General features: G+C 35.3%; 1 protein-coding gene across 2 annotated transcripts in view; it reads left to right on the forward strand.

Moving 5' to 3' along the window:
• RNGTT (RNA guanylyltransferase and 5'-phosphatase) overlaps nucleotides 1-22,958 on the forward strand; it is a 347,371-nt gene that overhangs the window by 57,658 nt on the left and 266,755 nt on the right. For both annotated transcript variants that reach the window (XR_002730197.1, XM_023205265.1), the window contains exons 7-8: nucleotides 8,826-8,935; nucleotides 10,158-10,259. Coding sequence is in view for 1 of the 2 variants with exons in the window: in XM_023205265.1 (XP_023061033.1) it covers nucleotides 8,826-8,935; nucleotides 10,158-10,259 (212 nt within the window). In the remaining variant the exon portion in view is untranslated. The remainder of the gene's footprint in view (nucleotides 1-8,825; nucleotides 8,936-10,157; nucleotides 10,260-22,958) is intronic.

The raw sequence follows: 22,958 nt of genomic DNA on the forward strand, positions 1-22,958 counted from the left end.
TTTTTTTTTTTTGAGACAGAGTCTCCTTCTGTGGCCCGAGCTGGAGTGCAGTGGTGCAATCTCAGCTCATTGCAACCTCTGCCTCCCGGGTTCAAGCGATTCTACTGCCTCAGCCTCCTGAGTAGCTGGGACTACTGGCGCATGCCACCACGCCTGGCTAATTCTTGTATTTTTAGTAGAGACAGAGTTTCACCATGTTGGCCAGGCTTGTGTGGATCTCTTGACCTCAGGTGATCCACCTGCCTCAGCCTCCCAAAGTGCTGGGATTACAGGCGTCAGCCTTCTTTAGATATTTTCTTCTGACCTATCTTGGTGTTTACTAATGTTCTCATTAAGCTTTGTCTAAGCTGCTGTTAAACTCATCCATTGACTACTTAGTTTTAGTTATTTTACTTTCACTACTGGAATTTCCATTTGATTTTTTAAAAAATGATTTTCAGTTCTCTGCTGGAATTCATCACCTTGTCATTTCAGTTTTTGAAAATATTAAAACCAGTTTTTTAAAAGTGAGATAAAAAATAAAGCTAATATGTGGGTCTCCTGTGGATGTTTTTAAAAGTTTTTCTTCTCATGTCCTTTTGATATCTAGTCAATTATAGTTTTTTTTTTTGTTGCATACTTGAGTATGTTTGTTTATGAAACAATTGTTTATGAAAAATTATGGAAATAATTTGAGGCTCTGGTCATGTTATCTTTCTTTAGAGAGGATTTACTTTTGCTCCTACAGAGAATTAGCAGGATATCTTAATTAAGGATTGAGCTGTTAGAAACTAGACTTTAGTTTTGAGGCACTGGTCTATTTTTGCTCTGCTCTTATTCCTATAGCCTTTGAGGATCTTAACTAAAAGTGTGGGGAATTAAACAGGACTTCTCCTACTTGATGGCCTGTAACTCCAGCTTTTATTTCCCATTCCTGTGATATTGTTGAAATTTCTCTTTAGCTTCTTACTGTCTTAGCTACCATTTTTGAAACAGTGCCTCTTGAGGAGAGTAGTATAAGGGAAAAGCTGTAGAAGATGTCTAGTTCAGCTCTCTGGGCTCCCCTTTCGTCTTGAGTTTTTGGCCCTTCAAGTCCTTATTGCCTTTCTAATTCTCTGAGGTCTTCAAATGAATTCTTTAACATTGTCCACCTTTTTTTTTGTGTGTGGCTACAAAATTAGTGTAATTAGGCTGGGTGCGGTGGCTCACACCTGCAATCTGAGCACTTTGGGAGGCTGAGGTGGAAGGATTGCTTGAGCTCAGGAGTTTGAGACTAGCTTGGGCAATGTAGTGAGACCTCGTATCTACAAAAAATTAAAAAAATTAGCCAGGTGTGGTGGTGTGCGCTTGTAGTCTCAGTTACTTATGAGGCTGAGGTGGGTGGATTGCTTGAGCCTGGGAGGTTGAGGCTGCAGTGAGCCGTGATCATACCACTACATTCACCTGCACTTCAACCTAGGTGACAGAGTGATAGGCTGTCTCAAAAGAAAAAAAAAAAAAACAAAAAAACAACACACAAACCTCCTTTCTCTCCTTTTGGAGAAAGTAGTTAGGCTTGATTTCTGTTATGAGATGGTGATTTTTGAGAATATTTGTGCTTATACCTCCAAAGGCTGAATTAGGGGAAAAAAAAATTCTAAATCCTTATATAGCATTTTGGTAGTTTTTTCTTTTTTCAAACCTTAATTAGTAAATCCTAAAATTATTAAATATTTTACTCATAAGTAATATATTAAAGATTAAAGAACATTAATCTTTAGTTTATTAAAGAAAGTTTGAAAATGAAAGAAACAACTTATCCTTCAACTTTCATACTACCAATGGTATGTTTGTCTTCTTAGAATAATTTTTCCCTATGTATTTATTTACTTTTAAAACATACACAGATGTCTTAAAGATTAGTTTTTTTTTTTTTTTTTTGTAAAATATAAATGCAAACATCTAGGAGTATATAGAGTTAAACGGCAAAATATTTCTTCATTCCCAAGCCAGTTGCTCTCTACTTTTTGGTTATTTCTGTGCATATGCACAGAAAACTTAGTATGGAAGAATAACTTAGTGTAGAAGAATATATACTGGGAATATATATATATATATGTATACACACACACACTTAGTATATATACTAAAAATTATATATTGTAAAAATTAAATACTATATAAAAGTAATACTATATATACTAAGAAAGGAAAAATTTAGTTTTTCTATTTGAGAAAGCAAATGGAACCTTTCTTTAGAAGACAAGAGAGGCTGTCAATCCATAAAATAATAGCAGGCTATTAAGAAGAGGAACAAATTAGAGATCTTGGAAGTGAGAAGATTAAAAAACCACTTAATATGTGGGATGAGTAGCAGAATGAAATTATCAAGCTAGAGGATCTAGCTAAGAAATCCAGCATGCAGCATGAAAAGACAAAAGAAATGTAAAATATGAGAAATAGTTGAGAATTAACATAAAGGGAGCAATTTAACAGTATGATTTAACAGAGAGGACAAAATTCAATAAGGACAGAAAGTATTTATCTGAGGATTATTTTCTGTGGTGCAGTAGGGCTGGGTCAGACTGGTAATTTTAAGAAGCTAATGGAAGGCGAGAAAGTGGAGACAGAGTTGTGTTAGGGGTTCCCTGTACCACCCTCACTTTTGGAGATTTACTAGAATAACTCAGGACTCAGCATATGGTTGTACTCATAACTGAGATTTATACAGCAATGTACTAAGGATATACAACTGGATCATAAGAGACAAAGACAAGTAGAGTCTGGGGGGAGTTAATGTGCCGGCTTTCCTATGCTCTCTCTTTCTCATGAGGGGTCATCCTGAGCTCACTCTTCCTGTAGCAATGTGTTTGTGATGTTTCTGCCTGCGGAAGCTCATTAAACTCTTACTGCTCAAGATTTTTATTGATGGCCAGTCACGTGGGCACTCTCTGCTTAGCATGTACCAAAATTCCAGGATCCCAGGAGGAAAAAAAATTTATTCAGCATTAACTGTATTGTTGGCACAAATAATCTAGGTTTGGTGAGTCATCCTTATCAGCTGACTGAGAACACTCTGAAAGTCAAGTTCTCAGGTGCCATTCAGGAGCCAACTTTGCAAGTACTAGTGTTAGGTTAACCCTTTTCTGCACACTACTGTAAACTATTCATTCAAGTGGCTTGGTTATGATAAAAAAAGGAGAAGAGTAATTGATGCAGACATAGCCAGAAAAGACTTTTTAATATGGAATAAATTCAAGCGTATTTATGAGTGTGGATAAGGAGCTAGTGAAGTCAATGAAGCTGAAAGTAAAGATTTAGGGAATAATGATAGAGCAACCTCTGAGGAGATGTAAGGGAATGGAGGTCACGTGTAGTTTTTGGAGTAATAGGTCTTCAGCAGTAGGAGGGAAATATCTTTCTTAGTGCTGGAGATGTAATTGAGATTGTGATTTTTTCCTCAATAAGTTTCAGCTGCCTATGTGTGGGAGTGGAAAAGACTAACAGTAGGTTGACTCAAGGCTGGAGAAATTTAGTTTGGGTGTGATGAAGAACAAGAGGTAAGGGGCACTGAGGTTATCGGGGGGAAAAATAATTGAAGTAATCAGCCATAGGTTCTCGGCTGAATAGGAAGTAAGGTCAGGATGAGGTGCCGTTAGAATGTGTGAAGGAGAAATGAAGGGACTGTTAGTCTTGGTGAAATTGAAAAGTGGGCATAGTGACAGTAAAAGAGTTTATAAAAGTTAGAGCAACATGTTGGTTTTAGAATGCTGTCGGCACTCAGTCAATGTGAGTTGAATTGAATCAAAAGGTAGAGTGGTTTGAAATGATTGTGGTATGGCCATGGAGCAGGATGTTCCAGTTGGACAAAGATGAGGGTCATTGAAAATGAGATGACTGAACTGTAAAGGTTGTACGATAGGTCAAGTTATTTCAGTGGATGTTGATGTTACCAATATTATAGAAGTTAGAACAGTGAGAAAGACCAACTTTTTTTTGATGAATGTAGGGCAATATCTTTCAATACACAAAAGACAGAGGGTTTTACTATTTTAGACTCTCTGACTGTAAGTAGCAGAAAATAACTTTAGCTTAAATATTAAGAGTACTTATTCATGAGTAAATTGGTGGAACTCAGGCACTTTAATATGCCAGATTTTAGGACAACATTGGAACCTGGACCTGGAAAGTTATTTAGAACCTAGTTTCTGCTATTTCTTCTTAATATCTCACCTCTGCTTTTGTACCTTTATTTGTATCAGTCTTCTCAATGGCTCTGTCTCTCAAGACAGGCTCTTCCTGATTTCTCATTTTCCTGGGAGATTGTTAACTGTCTCAAAGCTTCTAAGGTAGCCTGTAATAATTTTAGCCACATGCAGAGACTAACTGCTTGTCTCTGAATCCCAATTCCAAATTACCAGGAGAGAGAATCTGATGGCTTCAGATTGAGTTAGGGTTATTTGTGCTCCCATCAACTTTGGCTGGAGTAGTATGTTATCTTGTAATGTCATGTAAAATGGCCATTAGGCCTCATCTTTGTGGGTGGGGAGGGCAGCTCTTAAAGAGAGTTATTATGCCAGCACCCACAGTGGATTTCTGCTTTACTACAGCTGAGTGGTATAGCTGAAAGGAATTAGTGTAAACGGAAGAGGGGCTTTTGAAAGACATTAGAAAAGCAACAAGGAGGTAGAATACTAGTTTAAATTACTGCCATGGATCTTGGGCAGTAGGAGAATAAGTAGCTTTAAGATGAAATGGTCTCTCTGGGGAGAGCTAGCTTTTAGTTGAGACACAGGGTACGGGTGTTCAAGAAAAATGGTTGAGATGATAGGGGAAGGTTATTTATGAAAAAGGAATTCCAGGGTTTACATTGGAACCCTTTGGGAAGGTGATTATTGATAAGATGAACCAAGGAAAAGGGGCTTTAAAGCAGTGAGTACAAAATCATCAGAGAAGAAAGGGGACTGGAGAGTTGAATTGTGGATGGTGTCACCAGTAGTTGACCTATGGTTGACAGGGATGAGAAGCGTAGATATAATTACTTATTACATTTATGGTTGGAAAAGCTTTCATTTTTCTTTTATTTTCATCTGAGGTTGAAGATAGTTGACAGAGGCAATCTAAGAATGACTAATTATTTTGTAGATCACATCTCTTGACATAATGAAGGTATTTTTGGTTTGAGACTTTATTTTTGTCAAGCACAGTCTTTTCTGATTCTTATATTGATGTAACTATATATTCAAGTAATGGACTCCTTGTAGTTACTTTTGATGGTTCTCTTTGGGTTTGTAACTGTGGTACATGTCCTGTTCTGTGCTTGGCCCCCTACATTCCTAAGACACCTTCTTTATTCATCTTTTGAGTACATGCATTACTGAGTTGCAAGAGTATGACTTACATGTGTGTTGCTTGCTCCTTGAACTGATGTCTGAAATCATTTCTTTGAATACGACAATGAATGTATTTTCCTCATTATGAAAATATGCTGCTTGTACATATATACTTGTATACATTTTCTCTGTACACACACACATACACACACACACACACAGCTCTCTGTCACATAAATTGCCCCCATCTTCTGTAATTACTAAATTTCTGTCTAAAGGATCACTCATTTCTGTTGTGATAGCCATGCAGATTTTAATTTTAAGGCTAGTTGACTCTGTTTATGAAATATATTTCTATAAACATACTTTTTTAACTTTTGATTTTTTTATTTTCACAAATAGAAATAATTTGTTGAAAAGTGAAAATAAATGCCAGTGACTTTAATACTTAATTATAGTATGTACGTAATAATTCCAGACCTAAGACATTACTATTTATAATTTATTTTTAAAATTAATTATTTATTTTTAATTTTTATAAATAGAGATGGGTCTCACTATGTTGCCTAGGCTGGTCTTGAACTCTGGGGCTCAAGCAGTCCTTCTGACTCAGCCTGGGATTACTGGAATGAGTCACCACATCTGGCCACTGTTTAGAATTAGTGATCTTTCCATTATAAAGATTTAACTATTTAATGCTGAAGTGGCCATGTTTTCAAGGAGTGAAACCATCTCATACGTAACAATGAAGGTTGTCAGCCATAGACTTGGAATGAGATCACATAATGGGGATGAGATCCTTCTAGTTAGCCTAGTACTGCTCTACTGGCCTGTGTGTACATGGGGTCCTTCAACTCAGGCCTTGCAAGGCATGCTGGCTGTGCCATGTTTGTAAATGGGGCAGAGGAAGCTACAGCAATGGAAAACTAAGCTATATATGTTAGGTACAGCTATTAAAACAAGGTAGGAATGAGGCTAGGCCCTTAACTTCCCTAAGGCATACTTTTCTAGCTACTTTCTATCCTGTGTCTGGCACCTACATCCTGGATGATTGTTCTCTTTTATCCATTCTGGATTTTTTAAATAAAATACATATGAAAAGCATCTTGATCTCTTGTTTGTGAGAGGTGATGCCCTTAGATTTAGCTTCAGGAATATGTCATGGCTAATGCTTACCATATTTCCCAAGGAGGGAAATACAAGATTTTCTAACACTAGTTAGAAATGCAAATTCAAGATTTGGAAGGACTGGTATAATGAAATAATGAGCAGTATCAGCATGTGCAAATCTTGTTTGAAGGATTTTATTTTCTCCCCTGTTAGATCTTTTGTACATTTAGAATGTTGGAACAGTTTCTAGATCTCTAACATGAAAACCAAGATAGCTATTTTCAGGTTGCTTTCAGCTCTAAGTAGAAATAACCAGAATTGACTTACGTTAAACAAACTACATCTAGAAATAAATAAAAAAAAAAAAATTAGTGATCTTTCTTGGAGTTATTACATAATCTTGAATAATATAAAAATGGTATTTTGTCAGAGAACTATTGTGGTAACATTAAATAGCAAATTATGTTAACCTAAAGTTACCAAGGATGATTTGTGTATGGAGTGTATCATGCTTTTTTTCATTGGACTTAACTTCTACCTTTCTTTTTACTTACTTGTTGTGGAAGAAAATAGAGGAAGTTAAAAAAGAAGTTGATGCATGGTAGGAAAGATTAAGGAAGAAGAAAAATAAATGCATGACAGCCATTTACTGGATGATTGGGGTTAACTTTTATAACCAACCTCAGTAGTTGTTAGATCTGTACTGATGCTCAGTATTTATTGGCTCTGTTAAATTAAAAATATTCAGGTTATTCAACCCTATAGAAATGTTATTAAAATATTTCTATGGTAATATTGTGGGAAAGTGCTTGGTTGAATGTTGATCATATTTTCTATGCATTAGTCCTTTTTATAGTTTGTTAAAAAAAGAAATAGTGTTTGTGTTTTTAGTAGTAACTTAGGTTAATCTGGCCTTTGCTTTTATTTTGCCCATTTCAGAAGTTAATGTAAATTTCTTAACTTTGCATAGGAAATCCATGTTGATAAATGAAGCTAGATACTTTCTTCGTGTAAAACTTAAAAAGAACATTTCATGCTGTTAATACCATCAGAATTAAGATGCTTAATATTGAACTCTCTAAAAAGAAGTGTTCTCTTTTTAGTTAGCATAAGATATAATTTTATAAGGATATTGAAATTATCTGAGCAGTCAGTAAGTAAATATGTTACAAACCTCATCTATCTGAGCTTTCGTTTCAAAATACTCTTTTTTTTTTCTTTAGCTGTTGTACTTAATGATAGAAATGGTTTTAAACAGAAAAGCCATTGACTAGTACAGAGAAGTAATGGTATAATAGGAGAGGGATGGTACTCCTTGGTCCTTTGGCTTATGAAGTTCCTAAATTATGATTATTTAAGGAAAGCAAAGTAGAAGACAGATAAGTACAAAAAGTGATTCAAAATTAGGGACAAACAGTAGGACTAGTGTTTGCTGGAAGGATTCAGGATTCTTCTAGATTTGACAGGAATGTATGCGGGTGAAATATTAAGTGTTCTTTTTGTCTTCTCTTAAGTGGCTCAGGTTGCCAAGTCTTTGCCAGACGGCTGAACGTTGTAGCTTGTAGACTAAATTTTTATTCCCTAATTACATTAACAGCTAGAATTGTTTTATAGGTTTTTCTTAAGACTGATGGCAGCCCTTTTCTGGACCTGAAAAAAACTGCAGCATACATCTAGACTATTTTTTTTAGGTTTTAAAATTTCCAGAAGTGTTCCTTATTTGTTTGATATTCTCCATCTGCTTTACTTCGCTGTGATATTTCAAAATATGTAGTTCTGAGTTAAAAAATTTAGATTAAAAGTTCCATGATGAGTAATATTTTGTTCTATTAATATGTTAATATATTCAATGACTGTGGCTTAGCCACTTTGCCTTATGCTCTTACTCTGGTTTACAAAGGTAGAGGTTTTGGTGTTTATCCCCTTAAAGTCCATACTTCACTCATAATAACACAACTCCTTCTCCCTTCTCTCCATTGGTGACTGGTATAGTGTAGGCCTGTTCAAATTCTATCTTTTACCAGTTGATTTATGTAAAATCTTTATGCCTTATTTACTCATCTCTGAAATAAATATAATACAGTCTATTTTTTCAGTGTTGTAAGGATTAGAGAGAATATTTGCAAGATGCCAGACATTCTGCTTGGCTCTCAGTAAATGGTAGATAAATTATTATTACTGTTATGATTTGAGAAGTGCCTGTAGAGTACATATGTATATTGAAGAAAACTATATGCTGGATTTAGGAAAACTAGTGTACAATCCTGGAGGAGTTTATACAGCAGACCATTTCTGTTAGATATATTGACTTGCTAAGATTTGTGAAAACAAACTAATTTATCTCTCAGTCACTTCTTTGTAAATGAAGTTGAACTCTAATAAAATATTTTTCTTTTTCTTGTTTTTCCTTTTTTTTTTTTAAAGGGCGCTATTTTCTTGGAAGGTGTTACTGTTAAAGGTGTAACTCAAGTAACAACACAACCAAAGTTAGGAGAGGTACAGCAGAAGTGTCATCAATTCTGTGGCTGGGAAGGGTAATAAATATTTTAAAATTTTAAATAAAATTTACTCTTACTTTGCAACACTTAAAATTAGTAGAAGCATTGGCATATCTTCTTGGCTCCTTGAAGTTAGTATGTTTGCAATAGAATACTTTAAAGGTGTCAGGTTTCTTTCAAGAGAATCAATGCAATAACCAGACAGTTGAGTCAAAATTAGATGACTCACATATTTTCCTAAAGTAATAGAAAATTGTTTTCACTGACTAGTATTTGTTTCATGTCTTTGACTCTACTGCTACTGATTAATGTTTGAGCTAGTCTCAGTTTGTTAAGAGGGAAGAGGTGAAATTTTGATCTGCCTCATTTTCCAGTTTTTCTGTAATCAGAAGTCTAGGAAAGTCAGCTTTAAATATATTTAAGTCGTGGCATTCCCTGCCACGACTTGAAAATATCTTTCAGACGTGTCATAGTGGATTCAGGAGAGCATACATTGCTCTTACCTGTTGCTCTCAGGTCTTGGTCTGTGGTTATTTCTGCTGGTCATTGGTATCTGTGGCAGAGAATTGTAATATGGTTGAATGTAATGAAAAAGGATTATTGCTAAAAATTCCTAATATAAATTCCTAATGGAAATAACTTTTATTACTGTTAGATGAATACCAGATAAATCATCTAGTAGTAGTTTTAACTAAAATATGAAAATAATGAAGAAATAAGATCGGTTTTAAAGTTGTGTTAAACTTTAATCTTGACCTACACCCTTGGTTTTAATGTTGTGTTGAACCTTAATCTTGACCTGCATTTCTCCTGCTTTGTCACTTTTGGGTATCTTTCGAGGAGAAAGTTGCCAACCTTGCCTTTATGTCAAGTTGGCAGTGTCATGTTGGAGAAATATGGGGTCTAGAATATTATGTAAGGTAATAAAGCCAAGATTTAAACTTCTTCCTGAAGTACAAGACTTGTAAACATACCTGCTTTACTATTTAGATAATGTATACTAATATTTTAAAATTAGCTCAGTGATTATACTATAGCAGTGGTAATTTAGAACTCTGTTAACTAGTATTCTAAAATGTCAAGAAAATGATAATCTTTTATTAGTATTTTTGTGAAAGCAGATGTTATTCCAGTTGACATTAATCTCATGATAGAGAGAACCTTGTGATAAATGTGTGATTCATTTGAGATTGGTTTAAGACATGTATTGCTTTGTATGAATACCAGCCACAATAGTAATACCATGTTCTTCTTTAAGGTCTGGATTCCCTGGAGCACAGCCTGTTTCCATGGACAAGCAAAATATTAAACTTTTAGACCTGAAACCATATAAAGTAAGCTGGAAAGCAGATGGTACTCGGTAAGTTAGACTTCTAAAAAAATCATACAAATAACCTTAATGCTTGAAGAATATTGCTTTGTTGTTAGGAAAGTTTACACTCTTCAGAGTGTGGATTTCTGATGTGAACAGAACAATAAATGTTTCAAAAAATTATGTGTTTTTTGTTTTGCTAGTATTCTAAGCTGTATAGTACAGTTATCTCTCATTCTGCTAAATTTTTGATTTCCGAGCGTAGCTGGTTTAATATAAATCTATAATCAGATGTTAAGTTTGAAAGTGTTTTTCTCTTAATGATACAGTTTTTGGTATGTCTGCTGCCCACTACCTTGTTTTTTAATGATATTGGACATGTTAAAGTTAATAGAAAAATTGCCAGTTTATAATCTAAAAATGATGAACTCTCTCTGATTCATTCTGTATTTTACTTCTTTGAATAATTTGCCTTATTCTCTTTATATACTCGTAAGGTTATTGCATTATTACAACAAAGCTTAATTTCAAATCTTATATTTCTAAGTTTTAAGATTTTTAAAATTTGAGACAACGTCTTGCTCTGTCACCCAGGCTGGAGTGCAGTGGCACGATCAAGGCTCATTGCGGCCTTGAACTCCTGGGCTCAAGCAATCCTCCCACCTCAGTCTCCTGAGTAGTAGTTCAGCATCCTGAGTAGCTGGGATTATGGGAATGTGCCACCCTGCCTGGTTAATTTTTAAAGTTGTTGTAAGGATGAGGTCTCCTTATGTTGCCTAGGCTGGTCAAGATATTAGTAGAGATTTTATTCTTCCTCAGCAGCATTTTACTTTTTTCTTTTGTAATCCATATTTTTTGGATCCATTAGAGTTTTGCTATATGTGTGTATTCATTCAGCAGATGTTATAAATAGTTGAAATAGTTATTTTAACATATTAATATAGAAGTCATTATTTCATATTAAAATGTTTTAGAATAACTAGAAGTATATATATGTTAGCTTTTAAATGTTATTTTGAAGATGACAGATTCTATTTAATTTTTATGAGTTTTGGAAGGTCTTAAGTGGCAGTCATACTCATTGTATCACGCCATCTCCATCTCCATCTAACATATAGTTACCTTAAAAGATATATATGGAGACAAGAAGTGGAGCAGATATAACTCATTTTCAATATTAGGTGACTGTAATGATATTTTAACCTGATATGCTTTCTAGAATGTTTAAGTATTTTATTATATTTTATTTTTATTGGGAATATGTAAAAATATTTTCATTCATTTTAATTGTCTGCCTCTGTTGGAAACAACTTTTCCCCTTAGTTTAGCATTTTTTAGCTTTTTAAGGATATTTTATAGCCAAGAGGTTCATTTAACAAAATTCAGAAAATAACATTAAAAAAAGAAGAAAATAAAAGGAAATTTTACCACCTAGAGATGATCACTACCATCATTATGCTATTGACCTTTTTCTCTGGGTTATATGGCAGTTATGGTTTTTATTGTTATTATTTTTTGAGACGGGGTTTCACTCTTGTTGCCCAGGCTGAAGTGCAATGGCGCAATCGCGGCTCATTGCAACCTCCACCTCCCAGGTTCAAGCGATTCTCCTGCCTCAGGCTCCCAAGTAGCTGGGTTTATAGGCATGTGCCACCACGCCCGGCTTATTTTGTATTTTTAGTAGGACAGGATTTCCCCATGTTGGTCAGGCTGGTCTCGAACTCCCCACTTCAGGTGATCCGCCTGCCTTGGTCTCCCAAAGTGCTGGGATTACAGGTGTGAGCCACCATGCCTGGCCTATGGTTTTTATTATTAATGCTTTGTGTACTAATTCAAGTAGTTAAATAACAAGTATTTGATATGTATATGTTTATTTGTTCATATTATTTTGAATTTTCATAATGAACTAGCCTTAAAAATTAATAATAATGCATAATGCAAAATTGAAACAGCGTAGAAATGAAAAAATGTGCCTTGTGTGCTTGCAGTAGTTATACAAAGACAGATATAGATCAATATACAGATAATTTGGATCTTTTTTTTTTTTTTTTTTTTTTTGAGACGGAGTCTCGCTCTGTCGCCCAGGCTGGAGTGCAGTGGCCAGATCTCAGCTCACTGCAAGCTCCGCCTCCCGGGTTCACGCCATTCTCCTGCCTCAGCCTCCCGAGTAGCTGGGACTACAGGCGCCCGCCACCTCGCCCGGCTAGTTTTTTGTATTTTTTAGTAGAGACGGGGTTTCACAGTGTTAGCCAGGATGGTCTCGATCCCCTGACCTCGTGATCCGCCCGTCTCGGCCTCCCAAAGTGCTGGGATTACAGGCTTGAGCCACCGCGCCCGGCCCGATAATTTGGATCTTTTACCCACTGTGCACCCTTCCCTGTGGATATGTGTTTTTGACGGATGAATGAAAATTAGCCTCTCTGCTTATTTTCAGAATATTAAAACTATATTTAATACGTTGGGTTAGATTATGTTCAGAATCTATTAAATTGGTAGTAAGGATGTTAAGGATACTGTTGAGACATATATTTTAATAGATACCTAAAAACGTCTTAACAAATGGGTTTATTACCTGCTTCTTTGGGTGGAGAATGAGTGGAAAATGTGAGGTCAGGGTGTCTATCTCTAGGCTTTACACTACAAAATAAACTGGGTATTTGGGATTGAGGCATAAATCTAACCTCTTAGGAGTTTCATATTTTAGGTACTCTTTTTTTTCTTTATTATTATTATTATACTTTAAGTTCTAGGGTACATGTGCATAACGTGCAGGTTTGTTACATATGTATACTTGTGCCATGTTGGTGTGCTGCACCCATCAACTCGTCATTTACATCAGGTATAACTCCCAATGCAATCCCTCCCTTTTTTTTCTGTTAAAATTTATTTTATTTTATTATTTTGAGATAAGGTCCTCACTCTGTTGCCTAGGCTAGAGAGCAGTGGCACAATGACTGCTCACTGCAACCTTGACCTCCTGGGCTCAAGTCATCCTCCCACCTCAGTCTCCAAAGTAGCTGGGATGACAGACATGTGCCACTATGCCCAGCTAATTTTTAAAATTTTCTGTAGAGATGCGATCTTGCCATGTTGTCCAGGCTGGTCTTGAGCTTCTGGGCTATAGTGATCCTCCCGCCTTGGCTTCCCAAAGTGTTGGGAAGCCACCACGCCTGGCCTTAGATACTCTTTACTTTCTGCATTGCTTTCTTCACAGTATCATGGTAAGCTTTGGGCAAAATAATAAAGCCTGCAAAATTTGTCTGTAGCTTCTGCCATCAAACTTTTATGGATTTTGTTTCTCTTCTGTAGTTGTATACCCCTTTCTCTGTGTCTTGGTATTGTTAGACCGTTAGATGATTGGCTAAAGTAATTTTTTATGAAATAATTGGTTAAGGTGTTTTTGATTGGTAATGGAAATATCTAATTTCTCCTAGAACCAGGCTCCACCAAACACAAAAGGAAAACCCCCGAGTATTTATTGAATACCTACTCTGTTTTAGGATACTTTATTCTGGGAGAGAAAAAAATTTGCAAGGTATTTCTGGACCAGTGTAAAATCTGTCTTTTGCACAGTAGGATTTAAGTCCAATAGCATGGAAGAGGGACTTTCTGTGAATAAGGTGAAAAGAGCCTGAGGAGGCTGTAGAATGGTCTTGGAGGCTATGAAATCAGAATAGCTGATTAATAGCTATGAACCCTGGACTCCATTGTCATTAAAACTATGTCAGGATAGAGTGTAGGATTTCTTTTTATTATCCTTATTTCATAATTTAATGACAATTTGTTGTATCTATTAACAATATTTAAACCAAGGACCTCTGAAATTGAGTGTAATAGGAAACCTGGATATAGTTAACAGTAAAAGGTACTGTATAAGAATTTTGCATTAGCCTGACCAAGGCCTGAAGGCCTGGAGATAACAGTAAGTAGAGTGACTTTAAAAAAAAAAAAAAAAAAAAAAGAAATTGTGTTTTGCTATGTCACCCAAGATGGTCTCAAACTCCTGGCCTCAAGTGATTCTCCCCTGTTGGCCTCCTGAAGTACTGGGATTATAGGTGTGAGCCATTGAACCCTGCCTAGAGTGCTTTTGACAGGAAACTCGAATGGATTCTAAAACATTGTAGAATAGGGAATATTTCTGAAGTGTAAAGCTGGGTAATAAAACAGAAATACAAAAATTATTGAAAATTAAACAGTGAGAAATTTATATTAGTTGTAATAGGTGAATTGATGGAGACTAAGCTACTGTAGTCTCAGAAACAAATGAAATGAAAGTTTGTTTGATGGAAGAATTGTGTTTCGTGTATTTCAATAAACTCATACTTTTAAAAATGAGGTGTCTTTAGTTTTTATAGTTCTGAGTACTTTTGGTTGCAGTTGTTGATCTCTAATAATTAAACATTTAAAAAAATCTTCTAATTTGGAATTATGTCAGACTTAGAAAGTCTTCCAAAATAGTACAAAGAATTTCCATGTGCCCTTAACCAGATTCCCCAAATGTTGACATCTTATACTATTACAGCACAATGGCCAAAATCAAGACATTAACACTGATGTGTTGATTATTGATGTTATTCAGATTTCACTAAAAGTGTCAATATTATGTCCTGTTTCTGGTCCAGGACCCAATCTAGGATCACGTGTTTCATTAGGTTGCCATGTCTCTTCTTTTTTCTGCAATAATTCTTTAGGCTTTCTTTCATGACTTTGACACTTTTAAATAGCATTGGCCAGTTATCTTGTAGCTTGTCTCTCAGATTGAGTTTGTTTGATGTTTCCTCATGATTCAAGTTGGGCATGCTTGCAAGAACATCACAGTAGTAATATTTGCGTGTCATTTCAGGAGGCACATAATGTTGAATTGTCCTATTAGTGATGATGTTAACTTTGATCTCTTGATTTAGTTGGTGTGTGCCAGACTGATAAAGTTATTTTTGCTTATTATTTTATTTTTGTTTTGTGTTTATTACTTTATTTATTATTTATTTATTGATAAAGGCATGTCTGCCATGATAAAGTTATTATTTTTCCTTTGTACTTAAGAATCTGTGAGGGAGATACTCTGAGATCATGTAAATATCCTGTTTCCTGTACTTTTCCCCATTATTTTTAACATTCTTTAATGATTCTTACCTGAAACAGTTACCACTGTTATGTTTGCTAAGTAGAATAGTGGAATTCAGCTGTTGGGAAGAACTTTCCCTTCTTTCTCATTTCTTTATTTTCTTTCTTTTTTTATTCCTATCAGTGTGGACTCATAGACACATATTATATTCTGTGGGTTATAATCTATCTTAGTAATTATTTTATTGCTCCAAATGTCTCATTTGACCATTGAGAGACCCATCAAGTGAGTCCTGTCTTTTGACATCTCCCCCTCATTTTTTGAGTACTTTCTTGTTTGTGGCACCCCTAGATGTTGCAGACTTATCTTGTACTTTTTTCACCCCAGCCCTGGAATCAACTGTTTCTCTAAGGAGTGGTATTTAGAAACCAATTTCTGCACACAAGTTGGGCTTATTAGTACCGGGATACCATTGCTTCTAGGCCCTCTCAGAAGATGGAGTTAGGAAATGTGTGTGTGTGTGTGTGTGTGTGTGTGTGTATATACATAAATACACACCTATATCTATTTCAGTATCTGTCTCTGTCTGTATGTGCATGCATACTTTTTTTTTTTTTTTTCAAAATCATGAGTTCATACTGATACTTCCAGTTCTAACATACTACCATAGGATTTATTGAATTTTTTCTCATTTTCTATTTGTAACTCCTCCCTCTGATAGGGAGACACTAGGTTTTCATTATCCATCATATTTACTATAATACACATAAAGTAATTTTGGAATTGCTATCCCAAACCACTGTGAGAAATCCATTTGAATAGAGTGTAATGTTTGTGAACAGTTGGTCTGACTTTAGAGCCTTAGGGTATATAAAGTATACTGTGTTCCAAAGTTACTTAATTATTTTCTATCTTCCTGCCAACCAACCCCTTTAGTGTAGATAGTTTTCGTTTGTAATACAATTAGTTTCATTTGTTTCTGCTTATATTCTGAGTTTGCCCTCATCCTTTGTTGATGTTAATTTTTCATTTTTCTGAGTGTATGAAACACTACTGTGATTCTAAAAGTGTACACTCAGTGTAGTTCTGTGTATACTCCAAGAAATGTTACTTTCTCCTCTCCCTTTTAACCCTTTCCCTTTCTCTTATCTTTTCATTCCATTCCTACCCACCCCCTTAAGTAACCAGCCTCATCATTTTCTGATTTACCCTTCTTGCATTTCTTTTTGTACAGATGAGCAGATGCACTTTTCTTTTTCCCCTTTCTTACAGGAAAGATACCATACACTTTAGAATTAGTCTTTTCACCTTGCTTTTTCCATTTAACAGTATGTTCTAGAAACCACTGCATTTCACTTCACAGATATCCTCATTCTTTTTTTACAGCTGCATTGTACTCATTGTGTGAATGCATAGTTTATTCAACCACTCTCCTATATGGAGATATTTAGATCGTTTCCAGTATTTTGTAATTACAAATGATGCTGTGGTCAATAACTTTGAGCTGACTTTCCCCCCCTATTGTTGAAAGCCAAACCTCAAGGTCAATTTCTAGAAAGAAGGATTGCTGAGAAGGCTAGGTGTATATTGAGTTTAATTAGATACCACGAGTTTCTGCTTCAAGGGGTAGTGCCAGATTGTCTTCCCACAGGCAGTTTGTGAGAATGCCTGTACCACCGCAGCCTTGCTAACAGAATGTGTTGGCAAATTTTTAAATTTTCACCAATCTGGTTAGTGAGAAATGGTATTTCATTCTCATTTTAATTATGAATGAAGTGGAACATCCTCTCATATGTTTAAGGGCTATACTTATCTGTTTTGTGAATTATCTGTCCTTGTTTCTTTTCTGTTGTCTTTTGACTTTGTTCATTTTGTTTTTTTGCCATACAAAATTTTATTATTTTTATGAAGGCAAGTTTATTAATTTGTATTGCCTCTTGATTTTGATTTATAGTTAGAAACCTTTCCTTATACTGAGATTAAAGAAGAATTAATTTTCTCGTATTTCTTCTGATATTTGTATGGTTTGATTTTTTTAATCTGGAAGACTTTTTAAATTATAGGCAATCTGGCATTTCTACATATTTAAAAACTCCTTTTATTGTCATTGTTATTATTATTACTTTGCTGTGAAGAATTAATATCGTAAATTCATTTTGAGTGAAGACTGTCTTCTAAGGTTGGAACTGAGTCATGATGATCCACTTGAAAGTATGTCATCCTGATAGTGACCACCTTGCCTGTGTACTGGGTATTAATATACAGAAGGCTTATTTTAAATTTACTATTCAGCAGTGTTTTGTTATTTCTTTGCAGTATCTTTTACAGTAACGGAAGGCTTTTGAGATGAGAAATGTATGGTTTTGGTAGGAGTTGAGGAGTTGAGGTCAAAAGGAAGGCCTAGTATCTCTAATTCCGATCCACAGGCTCCTAACTTAACTTTGCAAAGAAGGACATGGATTTACAAATGTTTTATATAGTGTGTGCTGTGCACCTACTTCCCAAATGCACTTCAATTTTTTTTTTTTTCCCGTAAAGAGTCTGGACTCCTTCCTGTTCTTCTCTCTACAACTCAGCCTGTACCTGAGTGGTATTATCTATTCTTATATTGCTTTTCTATGGAGGAAAACACAGTCTTCTAGAGCTGAAATCTTAAGAATGTTTTGGGAAGATCAGAGAGCTTCTTTAGAAAAAGTTTCCAGGCATTTAATCATACTTAGTATCTTATCTTAGTTCATTTGTGCTGCTATAGCAGAATACCTCAGATTGGATAATTTATAAAGAACAGAAATTTATTTTTCACAGTTCTGGAGGCTGGGAAGTTCAGAGTCAAGGTGCTAGCAGGTTCAGTGTCTGGTGAAGGTTGCTCTTTGCTTCCAAAATGATGCCTTGTTGCCGCGTCCTCCCATGGCTGAAGGGGTGAATGCTATGTGCTCAAATAGTGGAAGAGCAAAAGGGCCTAGCTAGTTACCACCAGCCCTTTTGTAAGATCCCTAATCCCATGCACGAGGGCAGAGCCCTCATGGTCTAATCACCTCCTAAAGATTCCATCTCTCAGTACTGTTGCACTGGAGATTAAGTTTCACCATGAATTTTCAAACCGTAGCACTTGTTTATATTTTAACTTGTTGAATTTTTGAATTTTTAAATTTTATTTAACTTTTTCCTGAGCTCTGAAAATTATTTCTTGTTACATCCCCCACCCCTAAGACTTTAGTAATTCACTAAATTATAGTTTCTGTTTCTTGGATTCCTCTGTGTGTCAGGTACTGTGCTAGGTTCTGGGGAAACAGCAGTGAGCAGTGTGGACACTGTCCCTATCTCATAGAATTTGCAGGTAATTATTTAACTAATAATAAATTATTTGGGGATAATTGATTAACAGCTTAACACAAATTCAATTTAGACCTTCAGCACATATCTCATAGCCAGATAAATTCCCAATTGATTAAATAAGTGTAAATAAAATTTATTTTCTGAGAAAACAAGATAGCAGAATAAATTAGGTTAGATATACCTCTGGCACATGTTTCCTTAGCATTCTTTGGATATTTAGGTAGTTGGATCTTGGGTTTAGGAGAAGAATGTGGATTGAAAGTACAGATTTAGGAGACAATAGCATGTGATAGTAAGACAGGGATATGGACAGGCTGCTGAGTAGAGGAAGCAATGGTGACCGAGAGTAAGGGAGGTGGGTGAAAATCAGGAGAAATATCTGCCATTCAAGCTGAGGGAAAGTAAAAATGTCTCCAAAGAAAAGTTAAATCTTATAGAGAATTAGTAAGCTAAGGAGTGAAAAGTGTCTGTTGAATTTAGCAACAAGATATTTTGGATTGGGTTGGGATGTTCTCAGTTTTTGTATAGTATAGAGTAGGGCAGTGGGAGTAAGTTGAAAGTGACGACACTTTTCCTTTAAACATTTCCTCTCTTTTTTCCTTTGGCTTTTGTTAACAAATGTCTCTTCTGAGGGAGATTCCAAGAGAGCAAAGAAAACGTTATTAAGAGTTAGTGAAAGTACCTTATTTCATCCAAGAGACAGTTATGGCAGGGCATTTTATCTGTCAGTGTCTGCCTGCCTGCCTGTCTCACATTGAAATTCAAATGTGAGATAATTGGCAATAAATGTTTATTAACTTGTTTATTTGGAATAAAAATGAAGTTGGACTCTTCCTGTCAGATAGTGGGACTTTCGATTTGGCTGAGGTTTTGATAGTGAGAGTTGGTCAAATGAGTATTATATAGCAAGCATTTTTGTGTAGATTAAATCAGCCAAAACTGCAGTTTTGGGATTTCGATGAAAATAGACTTCAAGCATTTGATAAAATAAAATCATTTTATTTAACCATAATGTTGGTGAAGGTGTATTGAAATATTTAACACTCCCTCTGCCCCCTCCCCCCACTTTCAGAGTTAAACAAAATGATTCTCAATGAAAGATTCACAATTACATTTGATAGTTGCTTCATATGTCTTTATGCCTCCTTGATTAGATTGTCCTTCAATTTTGTTGAAAGCTGCCGAAGAATCAAAGTTTATTTTAAACGAGCTCGTTGAACTTCTGACAGTTCCTAAAATACATTAAACTTTTTTCTTAATATTTCTTTTGTCTTGAGCACTCTTATTTCATTATTTTCATGGCTCTCCCCAGCAGGGGGAGTCAGTTCTACTTGAGTGTAAATGCAACACCAGGAGAAGAGATACAATGTTACTACAGTTACAGTTGGAATTGAACTGTCTTGTAATTGTAAAATACTGCTTTTTCACAGATATTTTGGGAAAAAATAGAATTTTATAATAAGGATTTATCTGTGTACTTAGTTTATTAGTAGACTTTGTAATGCAGTTAAATAAAATCTTCAAAATAAATTAATTTAACATCCATTGAAAGTTGTGAAGACTTAGAACTATGTAAAAATTTTAGAATTAATTTTCATGCATTTTAATTCTTTCTGCTGAGAGTTTGAGTACTATAAATTTAATTTCAACTGTTATTGAATCAGTAGGTAAAAACCAAATGTTTTTAACAACTACTCTTGTAAAGCAAATAGTAAAGTAAAAGATAATAATTCAGATTATGCTTGACGTAGGAAAAATGTAAGGCTATGGGAATAATGTAACAGACCAACAAAAGGGTTGGTGCTGTGGTTGCAATTTTTACATATGTATCTATATCTGTATTTATATCTGTGTCCTTTGACTTACATATTTATATAATACACACACATATACAAGCAATCCTGCTTTAAGAAAAACTGATTATAAAAGGTAAATTTGGGACTTGCTTTATAAGGAAAATTATTGCAGGGAATAAAAAAAGTCACTTAGGCATTTATGGAAATGTAATTTATATTCAGCTTTTTATAACACATTTGTTAAGTAGGTGAGATACATTTGCAGAATATTTCTTGAAGGAAATTATAGACAGGTTTATTTTCCTGGATCCTTGTCTGGGGATTCCCTTTTTACTGTAATTCAGCTTTAATTTTTCGTTCTAAACATTCTCTGTAAAGGACCTAATAGTAAATATTTTATTTGTGGGTTTTGTGGTCTCTGTCTCAAATACTCTGCCATTATAGCACAAAAGCAGCCATATCCCACTGATCTTACATAAACCAAATGATGTCTTTCAATAAAATTTGGTGGGTGTATTTCAATAAAATTTTATTTACAAATTAGCAGGTCACATTTGGCTTTTGGACCATAGTTTGGCAACCCATCACTGAATACATTCTCCTTAAAAGACGGTCTTTACATCTTAAGTGTTCTTTCTTTGTAAGAAAGTATAAAAAGTGAGCTTAAGGTAGGGAAGCATATATAATATAAAGATTTTTTAAAATTTGCTTTTTTTACATTTTGAAGTAAGATTTCTTCCCATTAATTGTAAGTTCATGCTAAGCCATTGGTACTTGGACAAGATTTTTTATGTAATTTACTAAATGTATACATTTGAAAGACAAGATTTTTTTTCTCATGAAAATCATTCTTATGCCTATGTTAGAGCAGGGTGCTCAATGTATGGTCATACTATATGTGCCCTGACAAATACACTTTGTGACTTGTGAATAGCATGTAGAAATAGCTGTTGTGTGGATAAACTGTAATATGCCTGTAATATGTTCAGGCAGCTTCTGTATTTGCTGCTGTAACAGTATTTATTTATTTATTTAGAGACGGAGTCTCACTCTGACACCCAGGCTGGAGTGCAATGGCATGGTCTTGGCTCACTGCAACCTCTGCCTTCCGGGTTCAGGTGATTTTCCTGCCTCAGCCTCCTGAGTAGCTGGGACTATAGACGCGTGCCTCCACACCTGTCCATTTTTTGTATTTTTAGTGGAGACGGGGGTTTCACTATTTGCCAGGCTGGTCTCGAACTCCTGACCTCATGATCTGCCCACCTCAGCCTCCCAAAGTGCTAGGATTATAGGCATGAGCCACTGCACCTGGCCTGTGAAGGTTTTTATACAGAACCATGCAATTACCCCAGGTGGTTAGTAGCTTGCTTGGGTCCCTTGATATGTATCTCATTAATAATGTTTGTAGCATATGTTTATTCTAATGACTGGAGCCGAATGTTCAGACAGGTATAGTGTGGATAAGGTAATGCGATGCTAGACTAGAAAAGTTTTACATACTGAGAAGAATATTAAAGAGGTTTCAGATGTCTCTGGAATAATTTTCAGTGAACTACAAACAAAAAAGTGTATCTTACCATTTAGGAACAGAATGAGTCAAATTATGATCAATTAGGTATTGTGTCTACTGCTTTCATTTAGATTTTTTCACTTAGCTCTTTATAAATTTCTTTTTGGTTCTAGTTTTCTTTTGAAAGCAAAGCAAATAGCTCCTGATATGTAGCATAAGAACTGGAGATGAAATGAATATTGGAATTAAATAAGAATTTATCTCCTATCTTATTATTTACAAATGAATATCAGTTATAGCCATTATATCATATCTAGTATTTAGGAATTCAGCAGTAAATAAAGTTATGTCTGGGAAGGACTTTTACTTTTTTAATTGTTCTGGGGAAACTTAGAGTTTTTGTGGAGGTGTCTGAGGGACCAGACTCTGGAAAAGTAAAATATTTGTTTCAAATCATATAAGTAGGTAGTGGCAAAATCAGCATCATTCTGTATTCTAGTACTTGGGCTTTTACAGTTAGGTTTAAGCTGGGCATGGTGGCTCATGCCTATAATCCCAGCACTTTGGGAGGCCGAGGTGGGTGGATCACTTCAGGTCAGGAGTTCAAGACCAGCCTGGCCAACATGGCAAAACTCTGTGTCTACTAAAAATAGAAAAATTAGCCGGGCATGTTGGCTTGCACCTGTAATCCTAGCTACTTGGGAGGCTGAGACACGAGAAACGTTTGGACCCCAGGAGGCGGAGGTTGCAGTGAGCTGAGATTGTACCACTACACTTCAGCCTGGGCTACAGAGCAAGACCCTGTCTCAATAAATAAATAAATAAATACATAAATAAATAAGTAAATAAAATTAGGTTTAAGGTAGTTTTTCCTCATAATAATGGGAATTATACTAACTATACTAATTTTAGGACTCAATCAATGTTCAGTATCATACCTCTGGTGATAACCAAAACTCTTAGAGAGAATGTAGGCCAGATCTCTTCATTTAAAGACTCCAGCCCTGTTTTTAATAGTAGTTTCATCAGAACTATAGTTA

This window comes from Piliocolobus tephrosceles, chromosome 5, assembly GCF_002776525.5.
Source record: "Piliocolobus tephrosceles isolate RC106 chromosome 5, ASM277652v3, whole genome shotgun sequence".
In the NCBI taxonomy this organism is placed as follows: Eukaryota; Metazoa; Chordata; class Mammalia; order Primates; family Cercopithecidae; genus Piliocolobus; species Piliocolobus tephrosceles.